Source organism: Pangasianodon hypophthalmus, chromosome 19, assembly GCF_027358585.1.
Source record: "Pangasianodon hypophthalmus isolate fPanHyp1 chromosome 19, fPanHyp1.pri, whole genome shotgun sequence".
Lineage (NCBI taxonomy): Eukaryota > Metazoa > Chordata > Actinopteri > Siluriformes > Pangasiidae > Pangasianodon > Pangasianodon hypophthalmus.
This window is the reverse complement of record NC_069728.1, coordinates 10,900,056-10,918,776: the sequence shown is the minus strand read 5'-3', so window position 1 is coordinate 10,918,776 and position 18,721 is coordinate 10,900,056. Positions and strand designations below refer to the sequence as shown.

The following is an 18,721-nucleotide window of genomic DNA, read 5'->3' as shown; positions in this document are numbered from 1 at the left end:
TTTATTATAATAAATGAAACAAAATCAGTATCTAGTGTGACAACTCTTTGCTTTAAAAAATATATTAGTTGTCTCTGGTACAATTAGTGCAGTTTTATAAGGCAATGGGATCGTAGGTGTTACTGAGCATCTTGCAGAACCAGACACAGTTCTTCTGCAGACTTTGACTGTCACACTTGCTTCTTATTTTTGCAGCAAAACCCATTATGTTTCCTGTCTGAAAAGTCTGAAAAGTCTTTCCTGTCTGTAATATGCTGCTTTCTTTACTGGCATACAAACATTTTTTCTGTAACATTTAATTTTGTGCTGGAAAACTAATGTTTGGAAATCTAATGATAATGTAGAAGTTATAAAATAAAAATCTATAGCAAAGTTTGTACTAAAAAAAATAGGGTACCCAAGACTTTTGGTATATGTGCTGTATATGTGTTGGTCTGAAAAGTTCTATCAAATATTGCTAAGCCTGATTTCTGGTAAACAGTCAAAAATTGAGTTTTGACCAAAACTGAATTTTTATAATATGTTAATAATATAACTTGACATCTCTACTTTAGGAAACATAAATATATTTGACTACTTTCTAACATTACCTTGGTGTGTACCTGCAATGATTACATGTACATGGAGCCAGTTTACCCGTAGTGGTAAAAAACAGTCAGTCTGCCTAAAGATGTCTAAAACCTTACTGACTAAGTGATTTCCAAATGATTTGAACAAGTTTTTGGATAGCTTCACGTCATAGCAAAATGAACATAAAAGCAATGCAGTTTGTAATCAAATATCAGAGATGAGTGCTTATGCACTCTGTACAAATGACATATTTTAAAAATGAGTTTTAAAATATTTAAATTACGTCATAAAACATTAACAACAGAAACAGAACAAAACCGATTGCATTAATCAGTGATTTCACTGATTCCATCACCAATGTTAGCACAAAGAAATCAGTTGATTGAAGAAAGAAAGATGAGACTCGTGTTTAAATGCCACTAGTGACTTTTACCTCAGGTGCTGATGAAGATTGATGTGGATGATGCTGATATTCAAAATGATAACACATTTCCCATTTTTCCATAAGCAGATTAGGGTATAAATGTAGAGCTGGGCAAGGAGTCTTCCAGTGCATGTGAAACAGAATCCTTAAATACAAATTTTCTCCCTTTTTACTGGGTAAAATGCTCCAGACTTTGGTTCATTTTGATTGAAATACATACAAAAGGAGAATATATTTTGTCCAGGAAAACCTGTAGTTTTCAGAAATATACTATGGATATAAAAAGTCTACACACCCATGTTAAAACTGCAGGTTCTTGATGAAACCAAGACAAATCATGTCAGATTTTCTCACCTTCTTCCACCTTTAATGTGATATAGCAACCCATAAAAGTCAAGTGATAAACATGTACAGTTGTTTGAGGAAAAGAAAAGAAAAACTAATAATAACCTGGTTGCGCAAATGTTCACACCTTTTTATAATGGGGTGTGTGTCTGTGTTCACAATTAACAAAAAACACATTAAAATTCAAAAGTAATCATCATACACTTGTCATCAATGAAACGATTCTGATTAACTCCAAATAAAGATCAGCTTTTTCTCTAGGATCTTCTTGGTTTTGACCATGTGAAGGGTCACCACACATATGTGCCCAGTGCAAGTCTTGTGTTGAAAACAATGGCTTCAGTTTCCCACCAGATGGCCTTGTTGCTCATAGAATGGAGCTGCAGTAGCAGTTCTCTGGACCAGGCTGCATTAAGACGTGTGTATGGTAACATGGCTAATAAATAAATAGCTCCATTGTCAGATGGAAGCATGTAAGCTCAGAAAATCATTGTTACACATGTATTAAAATTTCATTTCATTTGATTTAGTGTCAGATCCTGGCCAGTAGGATGAAGGAAAATGCAGCTAATCGAATGCTTTGGCATTCTGTGCTTTGTGTTTATGTAGGGTAAGTCTCTAGATGAGATATGTAGTTCATCCTGTTCTTCATAGTTACAGCTTGTACCCCAAATGCCAAACACCTTTTTTGAATCTGTATCCAACCTGTTAGTAAATGAGCTGGATTATGCGCGAGGCAGTGGCAGGGCATGGCTGGGAAAAGACAGACAGGAGCTCTGGTGTGCCATCAGTGGTCAGTGTGAGTGCCAGTCTGTGGTGGCACTGCCTGCTCTGCCCTATATGGCTGTGAATGGAGCTGTGCGCACATATCGCGCTGTCAGCGGTGCTTCTCTCAGTCTACAGCGCCAGGCTCTGCCACTACAGCCATGGCTGAAGGGGGAGAAGGGGAAGATGAAATCCAGTTCTTGCGAACTGTAAGTACAGAAACACGGTTCTGCTTAATCAATTTGTTTTTAACGCCTTTGGAAACGTGTCCGCGTAAAAAAAATAATAAAAAAAAAATCAGAAAGCCGTTCATCGCAAAAGATACCACGTTTGAGAGGTCGAGGACGGTTTCCCCCGGCTGGTTTGATTCTCAGGTTTTGTGCATGCATGTTCTGCCTGTAATGTGCCACTCATGTGATTAAGGTTCATCAGTCAGCGGACTCGGGTGCGAGGAGAAGGCGCGCGTGACGCACCTGCTGTAAAAGGTTGTGGGTGCGAACGTGGGATGCTGCGTCTGTATGCACACAAGAAACTTCATAAGACTTGCTTCTAAAGCTTGTTTAAAAAAAGTTGATCAATTCATCTAGCTTTTTGTTTTAATTGAAAAGAAATGTTTCCTATATAGGGCGTTCTGTGTAACCGTTCTGTAAGTGTCCATGTCTACACAACTGAAGCCCAATTCCCACTGCATCTGTTCACTAAAGCGCCTGGAATCTAATCACTGGTGATTTAACTAATGATGCTGTGTGGTTAGTTACAAGCATACATGTTGGAAGTTCTAGTTGACTTAAGGCATTGTCTATGTGGCTTGTGTGACGGAGATTAATGACACTGGCTGCTGTTTTCTCTGTAATCGATATGAGGCAGAGAGCTTGTCCTGTTGTAATGACTCTAGTCGTTTTGTAGCCATAAAAATGCTGAAATTTCTATTCAAATATTGTCAACTCTTCTTGGTGATATGACAGACCAGTCTCACTCAGCCAATGCATCTGTATATGGTAGTGTAGTTATAAAAGGCAGCTACTGTACAGTTAAGTCATATTTCTGTGCTGGAACTTCCTCGATCCTGTCACTGTAAAACTACTGTACAGTAAAGAAATGGGCTATTCATCTGTGATTGGATTTTCCCCACAATATCAGCTATTTCAGCTGGCTGAGATTCCCCAGGGTTAATAATTGTCACCTCTAAGTGTTTGGCATGCTTGCTGTACTGTAACCCACAACACACAGATTCCATGTGTCAGTGGCATGCTAATAATCTGATGACACTGAAAATTGTGATATAATTCCTGAATGAATGATGACTGTAGTGGACATTGAACAACAAGGTCATGGTCAAAAACAGTCTATATTTGTTTGGTTGAGTGGGGGACTTCTCACATGTAACCGAGAGGGAAATAACTGGGCTAATGCAATCCTCGGTCGTATTTTTTCTCAAAGAATTTCTTGAAATAAATATATTATTTGCTTAGAGTGAATATCTGTGAGGATATTTTACACTCAGAACATAAGCTCTACAGATGTTGCACACATTTGCCTTGTGCAAGTAAACACCTGGTAGATATATTGAGATTTGAAGCCAATTATAGGATTTTTTATGTAATATTTATTGCTTACTGAAATTTAAGGTATACATTTAGGATATGCAACACATGCTTTGTAGTTGATTTTCATCTTAATTGCTTGCACAATAATCCACAATGTTGTGTTAAAAAAATTCTAACAGATTGTCGGAAGATCCTGCATGAGGCAGGTGTGCACAGTTTCACCATGCTGTTAAGGCGTTAAGGTGGGAAAGTTGGCAGTGAAGAGCATATACTATTGACACGGAAGTACTTGAAGGGTAGACTGGTGTATAATACACCACATACCTCTCTACATTTTGGTGACGTCTGCCTTATTGAATGCAAAGACTTGAAACATTCTCTTGATTTGTTATTTGCCACTTGTTTGCGCTATATATGGCATTATTGTAGCACTAACCATTGGGTTCTGTGAGCAGTCTGACTAAGTTTTTAGGTTTTTCTATGTGCATCTTTATAAATTGTGGCACTGGCATGATAAAAAAAAATACTTTGATCAAATTCTCAAAAAATTCTCAGATCAGGTTCTTTCAGCACCTCTGCTTGATCTCACCTTTAGAGTTTGGTTGTAGGGCCATTATTAAACTTTAGTTTTTGAGTTCTGTACACTACCAGTACAGAAGCACTGGGCTTATTTGGAGTTTATGTTGTTTTGGTAGCCCTATACATTCTAACAGAAGACTCTGAGGTTTAAATTTAGCCTCCTTTCCACCACACACACCCACATTTTTCTGGCATCAATCCACATATGGGTCATTGCATCAGCTAGCTCAGTTAAACTGGCTGGCCACTAAACTTTTAAACTAAACCAACTGCTAGCACAAAAAATATTTTAATAAAAATTGGAGTAGCCAAAGTGTTTCCTTTGGGAAATGTATTAATACACATCCACCATAGTTTTTATTCAGGATATTTCTGTTTTAGAGCGGTTTCAGAGTGCACAGTTGTTCCAAAAAAATTTCAATCACCTACTGACAGAATATAGAATACTAATTCATAACTAACATCTTATTAAATATATATTCAAACATTTAGCTCCAGTAGTAAATTATACATGCACAGTAATAAATAATAATAATAAATATATTAATAAATAGCACAGTAAAATTACACAAAACCTATAATTGCATCTCTATATCAGTTAATGTTCTGTAACCAAACTTACTCTTCATCAAGCATTAATGAATAATTTGTGGATGTCCTTGTTTCTTCTCTACTCATTTTAATGGAGAAAAATGCTCTGTTTTTTTTTACAGTAGATATTACAAAAGATTGTCCTCATACAATGAAAGATTTTCATCTATTTTTATGAATACTGTATAAAAGTATACAGTGTGCCCAGTGAGATAAAAAAAAGTTTGCCTGCATAATTCTTTGAAGAGTTTTCCTTTCCTTCCAGGCTGCTCTTAATAGAGGTAAATGATAAACCAGCCACACTGTTTCTATTTTCTGTTTTGCTCTAGTCTCCTTGTAGCTGAAGGTGATCATTTTTCACGGCTCAGGAAAGTTTATTCTAGCTCTACTATACATGTGCTCTCTCAGATGACTTTTACACATTGGTACTGAGTATTTTTGATGTGACATGAAACTGTCTTGATGACTCTTGATGACTCTGACTCTGAGTATCTCAGTATCTCAGTATCTCACTACCTGAAGTGGAGACAAGCAAAATGACAGATTCATTTTAGAGCTATTCCTGTGTAGTGGTCACTCTGCAGCTGTCCACTTGCAAAAAGACAAGGTGCTGAGTGGAGATATGGAGAGGCTGTGACTTAGGAGAGATGCCCAGGTAAAGGCTCAGGGCCAGTGATGAAATCCTACAATACGTGAGCAGACTGTGTCATTGTATCATGTGATTCAGTGTTCCCTGGGGCTTCTGACCTTTTCCAGCTGCATGTGTTGAATTTAGTTTCCTTCGCATTGATTAAAAACAGAGTCTACCGTCACTCCCTTGGTGTGAGCCCTGCCATGGGCTTGGTCCTAAAGCTTTTGGAGCCATCTGTGCCGAAGGACAAAATGTCTTCTTCCATCCATCACCTTCATTATTGTGGAGTTAAGGTTTAATATGTATGTAATTGACTTGAGGCGATCCTCTAAGAAAAGACCTGTGTTCCTTTGGATTAAAATAGAGGTTTGCCTGCATCAGCTGACCTTTTTGAGCTGTTAATCAAAGTTTGATGGATGTATTGAAAAATGTAGCCCTACTGTATATTCAGTTATTAACTTGTTATGGGATGTTCCACAGAGATATTTCAATTATTTTAGTTCTTTCATGGAAAAAGAGACAGTTTGTCTTTAAAATGTAGTGCATTTTCTGCATTTGACTGAGTGTTGCTTTGTTTAGCAATAAAACTCTTTCTGTTTATTTTCCTATGATGCAAAGGATTAATGTGCCAGATATCAGATACCGTCTGTGGTCAGATCTGAGCCTGTGTTGACAGATTAACTGGGCACATAAGGTATTGCAATGTCATTTCTGCAGATCTACTACCTTGCAGTTTCCTGTCTTAAGCAATCGTACCCGAATGTAATACCGAAATCACAATTCTGTGAATCTGAAATCAATAATCAATTTTGTAAAATTGTTACCTAACAAGTACACTTAGCATTGTGACAGGAGAAGCATTATTCACAAATTCACTTCTTACTTTACATCTTGCTTTATAGGTTTACCAACTACCATTTTACCATTATGACTTCCATACCATTTCATGTTTCATGTTTTTTCTCCACAATTCAGATAACCTATCAGCTCCTTCAGCAATGCAAAACATTACCATATTGAGATGTTTCAGTCAAAAAAGTTAAATATAAATTTTTGGATTGTACGTACAAAACCTAGGTTACTATCACAACTGCATATGTACTAATCTGCACATGGATTTACAGTTCATAAAATTGTTATCAGGAGGCATAGGTGGTGTATTGTGTAGCTTTGCTGCCTCACATCTCCAGGGTTCCTGGTTTGATCCTTAGCTCGGGTTACTGTCGGTGTGGAATTTTGGGTTTCCTCTGGGTTCTCCATTTTCCTCCTACCTCCAAAACATGCTGGTAGATGGATTGGCTACACTAAATTGCGCCTAGTTAAGAATATGCATATGAATATGCATGTACATGGGGCCCTGTGATGGACTGGCATCATATCCAAGGTGTGTTCTCTCCTCACACCAAGTGTTTCCTGCACAGGCTCTGGATCCACTACAATGGTGACCAAGATAAAGCCCTTTCTGAAGATAAATAAATAAATGAAAAATTATCTCATGGTCATGTCATAGCTCCATATCCATACCCTGGCTCTAATATTGAGATGCTGCTACTTATCTTTCATTTACCTGGAGCCTGTCCTGGCAACACTGGGTGTGAGATAGGAATCCATGTAAACACACATTCGCACACACCTAGGAGCATAGCCACCTATGCTATGCTATGCATAGCCACCTATTGACATGTTTTTGGGAGGTGGGAAGAAAACCGGAGAACCTGAAGGAAACCCACATAAACATGAGGAGAACATGTCAAACTCCACACAGACAGTAACCTGAGCTCAGGATCGAATCAGAGACCCTGAATCTGTGAGACAACATCGCTAGCCACCGCACCACCATCTCCCCCTTCTAAATATCTTGATTAACTGAACCAGGTGTGTTAAGTTACAGCTGAAGCTAAACACTTCAGGACACCTGCTATATAGTGCATTTTACTTTTGAACTTAGTTTTGTGCACACTGCTTACCATAGTAGGCTATGAACCTATTTGTTCAATACCTTCAGATAAAACTACATGTGCAGTCGTATTCCTGTATTAAACATTGTTCAGTGCATGCAGATTTGGATTGCTCTATTTGACACAAAGTGTTCCGAATAGAAAAAAAGGTCCTTTCCCATTCTTTCCCTGCCTGTGTCTGACACTTCCATTTATCAGTGTTGATGGTGGTCGCTCAGCCGTGCTTGCGAGCCATTTTTCTTATTTCATGAGGCTGTTTTAAAGCAATATGCATGGAAAGTAAGCCTGGGAAAATCTAATTTGTAATCCTGTTGGGCTGGTGAACCTCTGCGGTCTTATTTTCTCTGCACTGTTTCAAGACGGCTGTGTCTATATTAAAATTTTACAATATGGCTTTTGCTGTGTCATTCACAGAGAGATTAAAACCTCTCCATTGGCATGACTGACCACATAAGTGTAATGGCTTTTTATGCATTGCATAATTTCCCTCTTTATGTCAACTCTTCTGAAAGGATGGTCTCAGTTTAAGATCTTCGAGGATCTTATCAGCAATTAAAGAAGCTGGTTGAAATGAGCTGTTAGGTGATGGTGTGGGGTTCTAGTTACAATAATGGAAATGCACTTTGTTATTGATTTAATATGGTAAGAAATATTACTTACACGTTAATTGTGTTAAATGATAACCTCAATTAAATAACCATAAGAAAAATATCTAAATAATAATCTTAATAGATGCAAGATCTCTTGAAATTACTTCTTGAGAAGTAATTTCAACAACATTAAACAATTTAAACAACATAGCTGAATGATGAATGGTTCAGGAATGAACCCTTAATAGATACCTAGCTGAGAGTAATAAAAAAATTTTTGATTACTGTATGTACCATCGCTTTGATGGTCTCCTGATTTTTCCCACCCAGAGCAGAGCGTTTTTATTCACAACATGTGGGAAGACTGCAGTAAACAGAGGTGGCAGAGATTTAAGCTGCATGTAGTCAGCTATCTCATTAATCTGTCAGACACAGGAGTGGGAGCAGCCTGACCAGAGTCGTGCACTGGATGGTGGAAAATATGAGTTATTTACAGAGCAGAAAATCAGAGGAATTCATTGTTTTCCTGGTATTATCTCTTGTCCTGTAAATTGAATGACAACCCTAATAAGACACAGTCAATCCAGATAAACAGGAAGCAAAAAAGCCAGTTTAAGGCTAAAACTGAAGTGCATATGATTCTTTTTAAAAAACATATTAAGCACGAAGAATCTGCTCAGCCACATTTGATCAGGTAATGGTAGTATTTTCACATCTTGGGTAGTATCCCTTCACAGTTGTATGTCATACTGTAATGTGGCAAAGCAAGCTAAAAACCTCTAATGTGATACCACCTCTTATCACCTTGCCTGACATTTATGAGCGCAGTCATTCTGAGATGTAGCATTTAAATCTTACAGGGGGGTCTTGTAAGTTATGCCCAGAACAAACATACACTGCCATTCGCCCAATTCGGTTTTTCTGTTTAAGCTTCTGCTGTTTTGAACATGTGCGTACCGTGTGTGTGAAAATAGCAAGCTTGAGGCAGATTTAGTATATTCACCTTTTCTCAAGTTCATGTCAGTGACAAGGGCTGGGTGGTGACTTGCGAGCTTGCTTGGTACAGCAGCACATCAGGAGCTCTCAGGTTACGGCCTCTCGAGGCATGCGTGCACCTGCTCACGTCCTTAAAGACATACTCTGAGGTGGGAGGAAGGAAGGGGGGGAGGTTGAGGAGACCATGGTCTCTCAGTCACACCTGCTTTTTAAACCCACAGGCATGATGCTGGGAATGTGACAAGAGCTAAGACTGACTACCAGCATGATAGCTTGGAGTGGCATAGAGTCTCACTGGCTGTGGATCTAAGGGAGTTAAAGACTGGGGTCACCCTTAGGATGGACCTTCCCCCCTCTTCTGGCAGCTTACACACCCCCCTCCCCATGGCCCTATACATAGACTGTGATACTGACTCTCAGCTCTCTAGCAGATGGCTCTGCTGCTGTCCCCTGGATCACTTTGCCGCAGATTCACCAGATTCCTTGGCACGAGATCCATTTAAGCAAGAAGATAGGGGGCTGGAGGTCCTTCTAGATGTGGACCACTGTAGCAATGGTTTTATAATTACAATCTTGTTTTTACTAGGACATGCAATGTTCTGTGTTTATTATATAAACATTACGTTACAATCTTACATTATATTGTATAAACATAACCATGTTGTATATATAACTAAGCTGAGAGTCTTTAGGTATTGCAATTCAACTATATTAGTATATTAATTTTATTATTTTTTTTAAATCATCGCAGGTTTTGATTTTTAAAGAGGTAGCAAGCTTTTGTCACAAACGAGTTTAACTTAAAAAAAAAAGGTTATTCAGGGGTTTTGTTTTTTTGGATGGGTAATGGTTCTAAATTTACAAGGTTCTTTTCAAAAATTAAAACCAACTAATGGGATCTACATAGAACCTTTCCCCACTTACTGATGGAAAAAAGAAGAATGCTTTTGTGTTCAAGAACACAAGGAACCTCTTTTCTAAGAGTGTACGCTTGATCAGAAGTGATGGATCTGAAGACAGTGAGTGATTTGGCAGGGGGATTCCCACAAGGCTAAAATCAATGCAGAGATAACAATATGAAAGCTAACAAAGGTTTTAGAAATGCTTTATAAGTGTACAATCTTTTACACACTTAAAGACTCCTTTGATTTAAATCCTGTAAACGAATTGTTTCAATAACCATTTGTTCTGTGGGATTTATTTCATTCTGATAAGTATGGAAAATTACACATGCATAAATGATATACATTCCAAAAAGGGATCTGAAAAGCTTTGTAAACATAATTAATTCTGTGCTCTACAGTAGGAATAAGCTAATTGGGGTTTTCAACATCGTTGATTATACATTACTCATGGCATGCGTCTGTTGAGTTCAGAGGTTTTTGATCATCCATCCAAAGATCAGGAGAGTTATTTATTAGAGCTTTAAACTGTGGACTGCTATGCTGTAGTAATAATCATTGGATTAACCAGGCATAAAATGAGTCAGAGAATGGCTGCAGTCAAATGCACAAATGTGATTAGTGTGGGAAACACAGTTCACACACAGGTCTTTATGTGTGACTGCGAGAGTATGAATATGTTTTTGTGTATAAAAGGCATGACAAAAATAAAATTGGCATGTTGGCTAAAACAAGTTATACATCAGCTGGCTGAGGCATTTTGGCATCTGGGCTCAAAACCATAATTACATTCAGATACTCTAACTGAGACCATTACCCTACTAACAGCAGAGTTACATTTAAATGAAGAAATGCTGAAATGAAAAAAACCTTTATCCATGCATCTCTTGGTATATAAACATGTGTACAGCTGTTCATCCTGCCAGTATTCAAACAGTAAATCATGTGGCAGCAGCAAAATGCATAAAATCATGCAGATGCAGATTGAGAGCTTCAAAGAAAAACATCACCTGTTCTTTTTCCAATCTTCAACTACCCAGTTTTGGTGAGCCTGTGCCCACTCAATCCTTATATTCCTGCTCTTGGCTGATTGGAGTGGAACCCTGTCTTCTGCTGCTGTAGAAGCGTCCCGTTTGCCTCAAGGTTCGGGATGTTGTGCTTTCTGGGTAGCTTTTCTGCTCATCATGGTTGTAAAGAGTGGTTATTTGAGTAACCTCAGCCTTCTTTCCTGTCCTGTTCCTGTCTCCTTTGACCTCTCTCATCAACAAGGCAATTCTGCTGCAAAACAGCTGCTCACTGGATCATTTTTGTTTTTTGTACCATTCCATATAAGCTCTAGAGACTACTGTGAATCAAAATGCTTGGAGATCAGCAGTTTCTGATATATTCAGAACAGCCTGTCCGGCACCAACAACCATGCCACAGTCAAAGTCATTGACATCCCAGTTTTTTCCCCATTTTGATGTTTGATGTGAACATTGAGGCTCTTGACAGAATTAAGCTGTTGCATGATTGGATAACTGCATGAATGAGCAGGTGTAAAGGTGTTCCTATTAAAGTGGCCAGGGCAGCACTAATGATTATTAACCTAAAACATTTCATCATTGCAAAAAAGTCAGAGAAGAGTTTAGTGCCTTTAAATATTCATGTCACTTCTTGGACCTTCTTGATTGTCCTTATATCATGTTGATGGCTAAGGTGGGGGTTGAATTTTGAACGATAACCTTTCTAAGGTAAGGCTGTGTTTAATGTATGGTTATTACTCTGAAAGTACAGAGCCATGGCAACCATCAGCTTGGATTAATGTGCTTGATGTGCTGGCATTAAAGAGCACAGCCAAGCAGGAAAAGCCACTGAGACCCAAATCAATAACCCTCTCTTGAGTGAAATCGCACCATAGGCTGTACTGATGGAGTCACTGTCTGCTAAGATCCCACAGATCATTCCTCTTCCTCAGTGAAGCACTCGAGGGAATCTTCACTAGACACTGCAAGTTTCAGCAGCATTGTTTCTGTGATATGTACTTTTTATTGTACAGCTCTTATTAGCTTCAGCAACAAGAAGATATTTGACTGAATCCAAGATTCAGGTGCCAGCCGGTATAACCCTTCTAAATTATAATAAAACAATATTGTTGAAAAGATCTCATATCTTTAGGAAATTCAGATGATGCAACTTCCTGTTGAACATGTGACTTGTGGAATATACCAAAAAAACTGTTAGGGGTAAATGTGTTCAAGTAACAGGGTTGAGTGAATTTTGAACAAAACTAAAATGTAAATTTTTATGACCTATAATGGATGAGACATGGAAGATTTATTTAATTATTTATTTAAATATTTACTGATTATAAAAAAGAGAAATTACAGTGGGCTGTTGTGTTGCAGGTTTTATTAAGATTTTAAATTATTTATCAGAAACATGCACGTAAGATGTAAAGGATACTTTAAAATGTTTAAAATGTCTTTTACCTTTACTCTACAAACATATTTGTAAATGTAACATCAGTAAAACACAAATGGCATCATGGGGCCTCTGTTCCATTGCCTCCTGATGTCTGCAGTGCCCTTATTAAGAGAAGCTTTAATTAATATTAATTGAACAATAATTAAATTTAATTCATAATATTTTAATAAATAAATGGCGCTGGCTTTGATCTGTTTCTGTAGCCACTATTAATAATGTAGAGATGGTATTGTGGAGATTTACACACTCTTGATTGTATGTGGATATATGTGTATATCTTTAGCAATACAGTGCATTCCATATTATCTAATTTTGACGTAAAACTAGGTTGTGTTACTTGTGTCACTTTTCAGCTTAAAGTTTCAATTGGACATATATTTGATTATGTGTATCTTATTGCCTTTTATTATTAAATATATTAAATATGTGCTATATAATTTGGTAAATGCCAGTTTTCTCATATAATACATGTTTTGTTATGTTCTATTTGGATATTGGTTGCTGTAGCTCAGCATGTTATGCTGTCACTGGTGTTTTAAAAACTGATTAACATGCCAGATTTATTTTTGAACACCTTCCCCTCTAAGGGTCTCTGCACAGCCCTGCTAAAGAGACTTGTCTTATTTTTCTTTCTTTCTTTCTTTCTTTCTTTCTTTTTGTTGTGTTTAAAATGAGGTGGAATGCTAAACTCTGCAGTCTGTGACCCTCTGGCACTGGAGTCTGACACCCCTAACTAATTACCTTTTCAAAGTTTTGCCTTTCAGATTGTTTAAACTAACCAGTTCCTCCACCTGTGTTCCTCCTTTGTCAGGATGATGAAGTGGTGCTCCAGTGTGTTGCTACTATTCAGAAGGAGAATCGTAAATTCTGCCTGTCTGCAGAGGGACTTGGAAATCGACTGTGTTACCTCGAGCCCACCTCAGAGGCTAAGGTATGATTGACAAGATTCAGAGGGTTTGTTAAAATAATCGGAATAATGACAAACAACGCATAATATCACCAGACGCAAGACTCTTCGATATTTCCTATGAACGTGTAATCCAGAGAATGATACTTCTAAATTAAATTAATACATCTCTTCTTCAGAATGCAGATTCCACATTTACTTTCATATTTAAATTAAAATGAATACAAATTATAAAAAAACGTTGTTATGGAACAGTGGCATTTTTCTTGTACTGTGGCTGGGTTCAGGCAATAGGGTTTTGTTAACATGTTCAAAGATACCAATGTTTACTTCCTGGAATATATCAGGGTAATGCGAAGAAATGTGTGTGGTGGAGAACCATGGCAACACCAACACATCTGAACCCCCTGTCCTTTTTTTTGCATCTAGAAATGCGAGAACAGAAGATAGGAGTTCATTTGCATAGCTATATATAAATACACTATGTTTAGCATTTTATAAAAAGAGGTAATATTACTGTACTTGGCTTTCAAAAAAATATATAGTTATATAATCGTATTTATAACACTGGCCTACATGTATACATGCTCATGGCCCACAGGCCTAGTTTATTTTAATGCCTAAGCCAATGAGTACAAAAAGCATAAAACAATTGTTTATACTGCATGACCCATGTTAGTTAGGCAAGGTACACCTGTATTCATGTACTTAGTAGATGACCTGCTAAGGTGGCCATATGCCCCAGTGCAAATGATTGGTCAGATTGCCTGGAATTAGTGCTTCTCTTAGTAAATATGTCCCTTAATCTCATAAAATCAAGTTTATTATTCAGTTTTTAATTTTTAAAATATTATTCAGTAACTACTATAAATTATTCAGTCCCTACAGTGAAACTAATATGAAATGTGTGCAGTTAGAAGAGTGAGAAGTGTAGCTTTGGTCACTGCTGAGATTAATATTTAGAATTATCCTGGGAACAGAAGAGAATATGGTTGTACATCAGCACTATACTAGCAAAAAATGAAAAAAAAAAATGTGAGAAGGAATTGTTAAAGGATTTCTGGTACATTATAATCATCAAAGCTATTATTCTAAAATAGAGATTGTCTAATAGAGTCTTTTGTGCTGGTGAATCTAATTTGAATTTCATATTCAGCTATCTGTAATATACCAGTTAAACACTATGACCTTGTCTGCTTCTCGCTCTCTCTGCAGTATGTTCCTCCTGACCTGTGCATCTGTAACTTTGTGCTGGAGCAGTCTCTCTCTGTGCGAGCCCTGCAGGAGATGCTGGCTACCACAGAACAAAATGGGGAAGGTGTAAGTAGCCATATGTCACCTCAGTCACTGTTAAAGACATATGTGTAGAAATGCAAACAACTTTATTATGTAATAGAGTTAATATAATACTGTCTGAGTGCTATAGTCAGTGACGTAGCCAGGAATTAAATTTAGACCAGGATGAGGAATTATAGTAAAAAAAAAAAAAAAAAATCACTGTGATCTGTACAATTAAGATGAGAAATGGGACATGCTCATGCATTTTGGGTGGAGGTCAGTAGAAGCTGTGAGGGCACAAATTGGTTATTTAATCATTTAAGGCCCAATTTACTGTCAGACAGTCTCTATTAATATCAGACAGTCCATATTAATAACATTGCTGCAAAATACCTTAACAGTTGCACTGAAACATATTAAAATAACATGCAAGTAAAGGGGAAAAATGACATCTAAAAAACCAGATCTACCCTTTTTCTTCTCCTGCAGTAAACCTCCAAGCCATCATCAGCAATCGCTCCAGTATCCCTATGCTCAGAGTGTTGCTAGCTGGCTAGTAGCTTTCACAGAGAAATGGGAAAACGCATGATGCCAATTGGTTAATACTGTTTCTCACTATATTCAAACCTATAATCCCACTCCCTAGCTATGCCTTTGGCTGTGCCTTGTAGAAAATATTTCTGCTCAATTATTCCTTATTATGATGCTTGACTAGCATGTCGTAAAATCAAAGTTTTTCATATCTGTTATAATGCCATTGATCTCAACTCACTCAAACAGTATCTATTACTGTTATATATTTCAAATAAAGACAGTATTTATCATCCTCTCCGAAGGTATTGGTACAGCAAGGCCAATTCTTTTGTTTTTGCAGTACACTGAAGACAATTTGATTTTGAGATCAAAAGATGAATATTATCCTGATATTTGCATCTAGATGTGGTAAACAACTTAGACCACCCAAATTTTAGGTGAGCAAAAGTATAGAGACTGATAGTCTTAAAGTAAATTAAAGTAAATAACACTTAATATTGCCATATCCCTTGCTTGCAATAACTACATCAATCCAGTGACCCCCTGACCAAATTGTTGCATTCTGAAGGCTGAAAATCTATCTGAAGATCTATCATCTCATACTCATCTTTTGATCTCAAACCCTAATGTCTTCAGTGTATAGCAAAATCAAAAGAATTGGCCTTGCTGTTCCAGTATTTCAGAGGGGACTATACTCTCTTCAAAACGTTTAACTGTTCACTGACAGGTTCATAGCAGGTACAGGAATTTTAAATGATTAAAGCAGCTTTATGTGCTGTCATCTGGCAGCACCCTGCTCGTGTGATTTACATGCTGTAGTTGCATTAAAAAGATCACACCAATATCCTTTCAGCTGTAGTGCTTCTCGCTTGTTTATGGCTACAGGTAAGTAATTATTCTTCATGATATATATTTAGCACTGACCACCCGTAAGTCTCCACAAACACTCTTCATTACTACTAATGCCCATGTTGATATCCTTTTTGGAGAATCTTTTTGGAATGATGTTTAATTCTGAGAAAGGCAATAAGAATGTATAAGTTGCTAAGTTATAAGAATTACCATATTACAAGTTCTATACAAGGTCTTGTATAGTTCTCCATACACCATACATCTCCACTTGATTATCACCAGTCCCTCTCACTAACACTGCAACTAAGGTACTTACAATCATAAGGAAACCACTGCTGGTTATGATGGTATTGTACCTTACTCATTACCTCTTTATCTAAATCAAATCCCATGAACTACCAGAATGGCTTGATATGCAGTTATGCTGACTTTGTGCTTTTGCAGCAAATTCACGAAATCTGTTTTTATTAAATACTCTCTTTTACATTTTTATTACATTTATCTGTTTTTATTAAATACTTCAAATATTGTTTCAGCAGTTCCCAACATATGGTCTATATGTACCAAGATGTACCAATATCAATATATTGAGTTTTTAGAGGGTTTTGGTCAGCAATCTCACTCAGTATCCTGTATACTGAAGACACTGAAAAGATGGTTATCTTGTCTATCTTTTTTTTTTTTTAACTGACTGACAGAAATCTGATACTTTGGCTGATAATCTGCTGATGAGTGACAAATTAAAGGAAAAACCAACATACCATCTTATGATGTCTTGTCTTAGTAAGGTGTTGGACCACCAGAACAGCTTCAATGTATCATGGCATAGATTATACAACTGTACTATCTCTGCAGCTGTTCTGGAGGGATGAACACCGTTCTTCCAAAACATATTTCCTCAGTTGGCACTTTGTTGGTGGTGGTGGTGTTGGTAGTATCCAACATGTCACTCCAAAATCTCTTAAAGGTGTTTAATTGGGTTGAAGTCTGGCTACTGTGAAGGCCATAGCATATGATTTCCATCATTTTCATAGTCATCAAACCATTGCTTAATTTAAAACATATAGACACAATAGTACTTCAAACACTTCATCTAATAGTGTTGAATGCTGTAACAGACCTAGGGCCAGTGATGACCATGGTACTATTAGGGATTGCAACCATAACATTTCAGTGTGAGAGACTGGAGGAGTCAACTGCACATTTCGTATGTGTTTCCTAAGCTTCACAATATGTGCTCAAACTCACAGCAAACATTTTGTTCAAAACACTAGGTCTAACACAATACCCTTCAAACAACATAGCACAAATATAATAACACAAATACTGATACCAGTTAAAAAAAGACCTTCTTATCTTGCCTAATTATACAAATTATTCCACAACACAGTCATGTGACTTACAATCTCCTAGTAATAGCACAATTTGCTCTGCTTGTCTGGTGCAGTTTGGGGTTTTTTAAAAATCCAGAAACAGTTTAGGGGGAGTCATCCTGGAAGAGACCACTACCATCAGGACAGAAATGTTGCATCATATGATAAAGGTCATCAGTCAGAGTAACTTTGTATTGATTTGCAGTGACTCTTCCCTATAAGGGGACCAAACCATGACAACAAAATGCCCCTACAGCATAATATAGCTACCAGTTTTTCCTTTAATGTGTCACTTGTCCAGTGTGTTTGAAACTTAATAGAGATTTTGTCTCCGTCTTAACATATGTTAATATTGGTATAATTGGTGACATAACTAACTTTTATGTTTATGACTGTTGAAAGGCTCTTTTGACTACAACATCACAAATCCAATCTTAGCTTTGATGATCAAATTGGTAATTGCATTATTACTTTTATTAACTGTACATCTGTATTTTTTGTTCAACATGGCTAGAATCCTGATCATGAGCGATGGGTATGTTATGTCTACAGTTTCCCCATTTCGACAATATGCACGAAGGCTAATTAAAAAAAACAAACAAAAACAAAACAACTAACCTTCATGTGGTCCAGAACTGTCTCACCAAATAGCACCCTATAAATATGCAGCATTTAATACTCAAATTGATTTTTCTTTGTCTATAGTATTTGTTAGAATCACAAGTAGTTATTGAGACACTAACCAAACTAATAAGTGACCAATCCAATTAATTTCAGAGCACCAACACTCTCTTTTCACAGAAAAACTGAATATCAGGGCACTTTTATACTGGTTGGAAAGGGCAATTAAAAAAAAAAAAAGGACTCAAGTGCAATTGTCTAAAGCAAATTTTCCTATAATGAATGTCTAGCAGTGAGAAATCAATGTCACTCTTTTCCAAACTGAAATGGTTTTGCTACAGCTTATTCTGCAAAAGTAATATGGAAAATACATGCACTACCCATCACCATGGCCCTTAGGGGTTTACGTGCTCTACATGATAACCAAGTTATTCTGAAACGAGAGTGTTGAGTTTCTTTTTCAGCTGTTTTGTCTCAGTTCTGTGCAGCTCATTTGCTAACATTGCTATTTATAATACCACAAAACCTATTAGATTATCACAACACAAACCTTTAAAAAAACAATATAACAAATAATACAACACAGACACTATAGCATAGTTCACACTTGACATACGAGTTGTCATGTTGCTAAGGAATACTGGTTAATATTCCTGTTAATAATCTGCAAGACTTGTGATAAAATGTCCTGAGCTAGACTTTGTTGAGTTTTAATGTCTTCCTTCTCACAGCTGAAATATGAACCATTCAAATTTCATGGGTACCAAAGAAGAGGAAATGTAATCCAGATAA

At 37.1% G+C, this 18,721-nt stretch overlaps 1 protein-coding gene across 6 annotated transcripts in view; it reads left to right on the top strand.

Moving 5' to 3' along the window:
* The first annotated feature begins 2,161 nt into the window (after nt 1-2,161).
* The window catches only part of ryr3 (ryanodine receptor 3), an 83,802-nt gene continuing 67,242 nt past the window's right edge, over nt 2,162-18,721 (top strand). For 3 of the 6 annotated variants that reach the window (XM_053242162.1, XM_053242166.1, XM_053242161.1), the window contains exons 1-4: nt 2,162-2,313; nt 13,176-13,295; nt 14,487-14,591; nt 17,823-17,843. In XM_053242162.1, the coding sequence (XP_053098137.1) occupies nt 2,266-2,313; nt 13,176-13,295; nt 14,487-14,591; nt 17,823-17,843 (294 nt within the window). In that variant the 5' untranslated portion in view covers nt 2,162-2,265. The remainder of the gene's footprint in view (nt 2,314-13,175; nt 13,296-14,486; nt 14,592-17,822; nt 17,844-18,721) is intronic. The other 3 variants (XM_053242163.1, XM_053242165.1, XM_053242164.1) reach the window with 1 other exon arrangement.